At 50.2% G+C, this 7,159-nt stretch overlaps 1 protein-coding gene across 1 annotated transcript in view; it reads left to right on the top strand.

Moving 5' to 3' along the window:
* The first annotated feature begins 917 nt into the window (after positions 1-917).
* The window catches only part of LOC107109591 (membrane-spanning 4-domains subfamily A member 15-like), a 14,996-nt gene continuing 8,754 nt past the window's right edge, over positions 918-7,159 (top strand). The window contains exons 1-2 of the mRNA XM_015410256.1: positions 918-1,073; positions 4,728-4,847. Coding sequence (XP_015265742.1) covers positions 933-1,073; positions 4,728-4,847 — 261 coding nt within the window. The 5' untranslated portion in view covers positions 918-932. The remainder of the gene's footprint in view (positions 1,074-4,727; positions 4,848-7,159) is intronic.

The following is a 7,159-nucleotide window of genomic DNA, read 5'->3' as shown; positions in this document are numbered from 1 at the left end:
CAGTTTTGCACCCCTAAGGGCCGGCCCGTTCTAGGCGAACACCTAATGAGCGAGCCGGCCCTGGGGGAAAGTAAAATTTCTGAATTAAATCCGAAATCAGTAGTTTCTTTCTAAGCTTGCACCTAAAGGAACAGAAGTGGGAAGGCTCTTCCGGGCGGCAGAGGGACCCTCACACTTGTCAACACCAGATCTGCAAACTTAAGAGTTCCACAAAATATTGCCAAGTGCCTCTTTTGGGGGGTATTTTTGCATTTGTGTGCATGCGTGTGCATGTACATGCCTGTGTCCATGCCTGGAAGTCATGGCGACCTCTGGCGACTCCTACTGGGGCATGGAGGCCATTCAGAGAAGTGGCTTGATCGCCTGCCTCTGGCCTCCTGGCCCTGGGATTCTCCAGAGGTCTCCCATCTAAGTACTTGCCAGGGTTGGCCCTGCTTAGCTTCTGAAATCTGGTGAGATCGGGCTTGCCTGGGCTATCCGGGTCAGGGCGCCAAGTGCTTCTTTCATCAAGACAGTGTTATGGTCCAGGAGAAAGGCTGCCCTTGTGGACGTTTCCTATTCTTGCTGCTCTCAACGAAAAGCCCGGCAGAACATCTCTGCCTTACAGGGCCCTGTGGAATTGCATCAGTTCCTGCAGGGCCCTGATGTTGTTTGGCAGAGAGTTCCGCTAGGTCGGGGCCATGACCAAGAAGGCTTCTGGGCTCGAGTTAAAGGTGCTGGTATTGACCATTAAAGCCACACAGGGTCTGGAACCAACAGTCCTGAAGAAGAACCCTAATCCACACATCCTCTGCTTTTCCTCACCTGGGATCTAAGCACTGGGTAGTGACAAACCTTCCCTTTTATTTCTCTTCATTTGCCTTTCCCGCCTCTCCCCTTCTAACAGTGGCTGTCCTTTGATCTTGCAGACACTGTCCCCTCCCCTGCCCGCCATGGATCCTGAGAGCTCTGGAGGGATTCTCCCCACTCAGACTGGACCTCAGCAACCACAGCTCTTGGCTGATGCTGGAATGAGGCCTTCCAAGTCAGGTCCGCTGAAGAGATTTTATAAGGGGGAGCCGTTGGCCCTGGGGGTGAGTACACGGCTCAGGGGAAACGGGATCGATGCTGGCGATCTAAGACTTACCTCGCGCCCTTTTGAATTCATTTCCATGTGATCTGGTTTTTCTGTGGTTTTCAGACTGAGCGCTGGGGAATCTGGGGGTGTCCTCAAACAGGATTGATCATACTGGGTGGCTGCTAGTGGGTGATAAGAGTGGGCAGCTTGCACATCGCTACTGGTCTCCCCTTGACAGGCTCAGCTGCCAGTGGCTTTGGAAGTGTGCCGGAACAAGAGAGGCAGATTGCCAGTTTTGTGCAGCTGTCATGAACCAGATGTTCAAATATTTTGGAAGGGCCTGGAATGGAGTCCACCGCAGATCTAGTGAGACATGGGGCCAGAACCCATAATGGCTTTTAGGTAGAGGTGAATCAAAGCAGTCTTTGGCCACAGGGAGCAGGGCCCACTTCCCCTTCTCCTTGATCTTCTCTTCCTGCTTCTCTTCCTTCTTCTCTCCTCCTCTTCTCTCTTCCTCCTCCTCCTTCTCTTTCTTCTCCCTTTCCTTCTGCTCAGCCCCATAGCCAGGAATTTTCTTGGTAGGAGGTGCCAGGGCACTAATTAAAACCAATAAATGTAAACGAAATTAATTTAAACTGAGCTAATTGGAGCTGCGGTGGCTCAAGTGGTTAAGACGCTGAACTGCAGGCTGTGGAAGGTCGGTAGTTCAGCAGTTCAAGATCCGAGTTGCCACATGATGGAGTGAGCTCCCATCTCTAGTTCCAGCTCCTCCCAACCTAGCAGTTCGAAAGCAAGAAATTGCAAGTAGATAAATAGGTACCACTTTGGTGGGAAGGTAACAGCGTTCCGTGCGGCTTGGTGTTTAGTCATGCCGGCCACATGACCACGGAAACGTCTTCGGACAGTGCTGGCTCTTCGGCTTTGAAACGGAGATGAGCACCATAACCCTAGAGTCAGACTCGACTGGCTTTCGAGCAAGGGAACCTTTACCTTTACCTTAATTAAATTAGCTGGGCTGACCAGCTAATTTCTCTCCTCAAGTGTTTCTGAGTGGGCATCCTGCCTCGAAGGCACCTTGGAAGCGATGCTTCTCCTTTCCTGGCTCGGCATTTTTTTTTTTTGTCCCCCCCCTTTCTGTGCTGATGGGAGCCAGTGAAAGTGAGAGAGAGAGAAGGGGGGAATAATTACAGCCCACCCCTGAAACTACGGGATCCTTTTGAAGCGAAATTCCTCAGGAGTCTAAATTCTCCGGCCAGCTTGAAAGAGCTTTGTTCAAACAACAGCAAGAGAGCGCAAAGAAAGTGCGGCTGTCCCGCCAGCCAGACAGTTGGCCAGCGCCACCAAAGGGCATGACGAAAAGTCCCAGCAAGTTTCTGCTAAGGAGTGCGGCACCTTGACGGCGCAGAGCCACACAGTCACTCTGCACATGGGCCACTGCCTTGCACAGCCCTGGGTTCCCGGCCCCTCCTTCCTGCTGTGGAACCCATAACTGTGCCATGGGCCCTGGGTCAACACCTATGGAATTAAAGGCAGCTACGTCCTCTGGATTTAAGGAGTGCAGCTACAAGCTAACCCAACAAGAAGCCTTCTGAGGGAGGAAGGAATCGACCAGACATGGTCAGGATGGTATGGAGGCGCCGCAGCACGTTGCAGTTGAAGAAATAGTGAAATTCGCAATTAATTTAATCTAAAGGGGGAGATTGGGGTGAGGGACACAGCAGAATTGATAGGGGGCAGTGCCCCATGTGCCCCACTTCTGGCTATGGCCCTGCTTCTGCTCTTTCTTCTCCTTCTCCTCCTCCTCCTCCTGTGGAAACACAAGACATTATTTTAGTTCATCCCTCAGCGGAGCCCAGGGCAAAGCCTCCCTGCTTCGTGAAACTATAGAGTGACGAGACTCTCTCAGTGGTTTGGGAGCCACACATAGCTCTTCAGCATGCCACATGTGGATCTCCTGAGCACCGTTCGCCAATGTGGCACCCGCCCCATGTTTCAGGAATGTGGGTGAAGCCCTTGACGGGTGGGGCTTGTGGTTGGCAGTGGGTTCTCACCAGGGGTCATTTCGTAGAAAAAGAGGTGCAGGAGCTCATTAGCTTAACTTATTTGCATATCCCACACCCCCTGACATCACCAGAAGTGTGTCAGAAGGCAACACCCACCACTTAGTCTCCACTGAACTGTTTTGGATTGCTAGCTATTGGGGGAGGGGGACATGCAGATCTGTCCTCGCAGAGGAGGGAGAGCTTGTGCCTGAATAAAACTTGGTCTTAAAGGTGCCACTGGACTGTTTTGGATTGCTAGCTATGGGGGGGGGGAACGTGCAGATCTGCCCTCACAGAGGAGGGAGAGCTTGTACCTGAAGGTGGGTGGGTGGGGGTTCTGCAATATACCTAGCTGCTTCTTGCTCCTTGTGGCCCAACTGAGGGCTGCAGGGGGCAGGGCTTGTTGCATGTGCCTGCCCCCTGGGCTCCTTACTGCTGGAGCTCTGCTCCTGTGCACAGGCCTCATGCCAGGGATGGAAATCCATCTGGTTCTTTCTGGGGACGGTCCTTGCAAATGTGGCTGCCCGTGAGCTGTGGAACCACTACCGCTGCCACGGAGTTTAAACCAACAGCAGAGGAGAAAGCCAAAGGCGCTTCCACTTTTTGCTTTGTCAGATCAATACTTGTCATAGATTCAGAATTCCTGATTGTTTTTTTCATGGATAGGGTTGCAAACCTCCAGTTGGGGTCTGGCAGTCTCCTGGAATCGCAACTGATCTCCAGACTACAGAAATTCCCTTGGAGAAAAGGGCTGCTTTGGAGGGTGGACTCTGTGGCGTTACACCCTGCTGAGGTCCCTCCCCCCTTCTCTGAACCCGTCCCTCCCCAGGCTCTGTCCCCAGATCTCCAGGAATTTCCCACTCTGGAGGTGGCAAGCTTATGAATCATGGATGCCCTTTCGTTCAGCTCTTACTGTTGGAGTTTCAAGTTGCTTACACTTCAGTCATTACAGACTTAAGTGTTGTTTGTTAGGAAACCGGATGTTACGTTACATAATGTATTCTACGGCGGGAAAGTTTGTGGGAGTTGTTTAGCCTAATGAAGTGACCTGTAACCTTTGTATTGGTCAACTAACAACTTGCTTGTGGAAATGCTTTGATCTAGCATTAATGTATTCACAAGGTTTATGGCTCTTTGTGTGAAGCGGACTGGAAGCTCCCCTCTAGAAGCCAACATAGTTAGAAAGATGTAGCTGTTAGCATTTAGTACTGAAAGTAACTGCAAGTATGTAACCTTTTCATTTTATTTCTTTTATCCAAAGTACCATACCCATGCTTTATTTTGTTTTGTAGTAAAGATATTTTTCTTTTACTAATGTGGCTCTTGTGTTTGCAAAATGAACATCAATCTTGAATCTCAGAATCCCCACACTTACCCACTGCAGAGACAGGTGTGGGTCATTTCTTGGACTAAACGAATGAGGCCTCTCTCAGCCCTTTCCAGGGCATGCACTGCTTTCCAGACTTGTTCACCTGCAGCCAGTCAAAGATGGGAGCCGGACTTCATGCATAAAAGTCTCAAAAAGCATCCCCAAATAATGTAGTCCACCTGTTTGAAGCACCCATTGGTAAGCCAGGGTATGGACTGTTGATGCGACCGTGACACTGTGTTTATTACCCTCTTAACAGATCACTCAGATACTTATTGGTATCCTGTTAATGGCTTTTGGAATCATGATCAATTTCCTCGGAGGCTCTTACAGACCACCGTACACGCAACTGAGGATACCATGTTGGACCGGACCTTTGGTAATTCTTCATTTCCAGGTGTACAAAGAACAGTTCTGGAGTCATTGATTTGCAACAGGGATCCTTCTGTTGGTCACTCGCATCGGATCCTGCCTCTCATGCAGATTTTTGACAGTGGCAGTGTTACAGGTGAACTGTTATCTGTAAGGGAAGCATTCCTTTTCAAGCAGATGTGTGGAAATGAAGGGTTTCTTTACCTGTTCCCAAGCAATGTGTTAACCACTAAATCACAGGGCTACGTTGAGATGTTCATTCTCTTTGACATCCAGTCTCTATGCGTTACAGCCAGAGTGGCCAGCTCTGGGGTGGGAAATACATGGAGATTTGGGGGGTGGAGCCTGGGGAGGGAGTGGTTTGGGGGAGGGGAGGGGCTTCAGTGGGGTAGAATGCCATACAGTCCACGTTATATAGGACCAAATACACAAAACAAACATGACCAGTGTTCCCTCTAAGCTGAATTAGTGAGAGTGGCGGACTCTAATCTGGAGAACTGGGTTTGATTCCCTACTCCTCCAGAGGAAGCCAGCTGGGTGACCTTAGGTCAGTCACAGGGCTCTCAGAACTCTCTCAGCCCCACCTGCCTCACGGGGTGTCTGTTGTGGGGAGAAGAAGGGAAGGAGATTGTAAGCTGCTCCGAGGCTCCTTTGGGTACTGAAGAGCAGGGTATAAAACTAACTCCTCCTCCTTCGTTTCCCTAGAAGGGCCAACAAACAGGGCGTAGAGACCAAGGGCCTTTCCTTGGTATTGTCTCCTGGCGTTGGGTTTGAGAGGGTCTACCGAGTGATCTTCATGTTCTTGCTGTCATTTTCCCTAGTACACCAGTTTGTCAGCATTCTGTACTCAGGAGAGCTGGATTTTGCATTTGGGTCACAATTTCCCGATTTGGGAGAGAGTGCAATCCACCCACTAGAATAAGCTTTGAGGCCCTTGGCTTAAAGTACATGGGATGACTATAAACCCGTGAAGAGCTTCTGTGGGCATTTAATGGGATTACCATGTGGCACTTGATGGTTATTACTGTTACTGGGATGGTTTCTTCCTAACAGCTTTTGCATTCAGTCTTGCCCAGTTCCTGTCCTGAACACATGAAACCGCTTCCTACTCGGTGAGACCGTTTATCTACCTAAGGGCAGAGCACTTGCTTGGAATGCAGAAGGTCCCACGTTCAATCCCCAGCATCCCCAGGTAAAAAGGATCAGCTAGCAGGTGACATGAAAGACTGTGGCCCTGGACAGCCACTGCTGGTCCGAGTAGGTGACCCTGACCTTGCTGGACCAAGGATCTGATTCAGTATAAGGCTCATGTGTCTGCATTTTCTACTCTGAATGGCAATGGCTCCCTGGGATTTCAGGTTGAGCTTTCCCATCCGGTTAGCTGCAGATGCCAGGGATGGAACCTGGGCCCTTCTACATACAGAGCAGGTGCTTTGCCACTAAACCATGCCCCTTTCCCTCAGTCGCGGTCACTCCTCTTTGCAGCCCTCCCGTGTCTGTCTGTCTGACTTCCTAACGGGTTTCTCATCTCGCATTTCCTCTGATGATGTCAGCACGCCATGCATGGCTCTCATTTCCTTATTTTATCCTCACGAGAACGCTGATCAGGTAGATCAGAGAAAGAGAACTAACTGGCTGAAAGTGACTCAGCAAGTCAGCATAGTGTAGTGGTTTAGCGTGTCGGACTAGGATCCGGGAGACCCAGGTTCGAATCCCCACTCGTTCCATGGACTCTTGGTGGGTGACCTTGGGCCTGTCACGCTCTCTCAGCCTCACCTACCTCACAGGGTTCCTGTGAGGATAAAATGGAGGAGAGGAGAATGATGCGAGCCACCTCGAGTCCCCACTGGGGAGAAATATGGGGTATAAATGAAATGAAATATGATGAATATAACAAACTGAGGATTTAAACCCGAATCTCCCAGGTTCTATTCTGGCACTCTAACCACTACACTGTATTGCCATAAGTAGCTTTTCTCCATGTGGGTCCCATGATTCCCCCTTGCCAGTTTGGTGTAGTGGTTAAGTGTGCAGACTGGGAGAACCTGGTTTGATTCCCCACTCCTCCACTTGCACCTGCTGATGTGACCTTGGGTCAGTCACAAGCTCTGGCACAGCTGTCCTTGAAAAAGAGCAGTTTGTGTCAGAGTTCTCTCAGCCCCACCCACCTCACAGGGTGTCTGTTGTGGGGAGGGGAAGGGAAAGGAGTTTGTAAGCCGCTCTGAGACTCCAAGTGAAGGGCGGGGTATAAATCCAATCTCTTCTTCTTCTTCTTCTTCTTCTTCTTCTTCTTCTTCTTCTTCTTCTTCTTCTTCTTCT

The sequence above is a fragment of the Gekko japonicus genome, unplaced genomic scaffold (genome assembly GCF_001447785.1).
Source record: "Gekko japonicus isolate JY-2015 unplaced genomic scaffold, Gekko_japonicus_V1.1 scaffold1267, whole genome shotgun sequence".
NCBI classification, from domain to species: Eukaryota; Metazoa; Chordata; class Lepidosauria; order Squamata; family Gekkonidae; genus Gekko; species Gekko japonicus.
The sequence above is the reverse complement of the archived record's forward strand: the minus strand, read 5'-3'. Positions and strand labels throughout refer to the sequence as shown.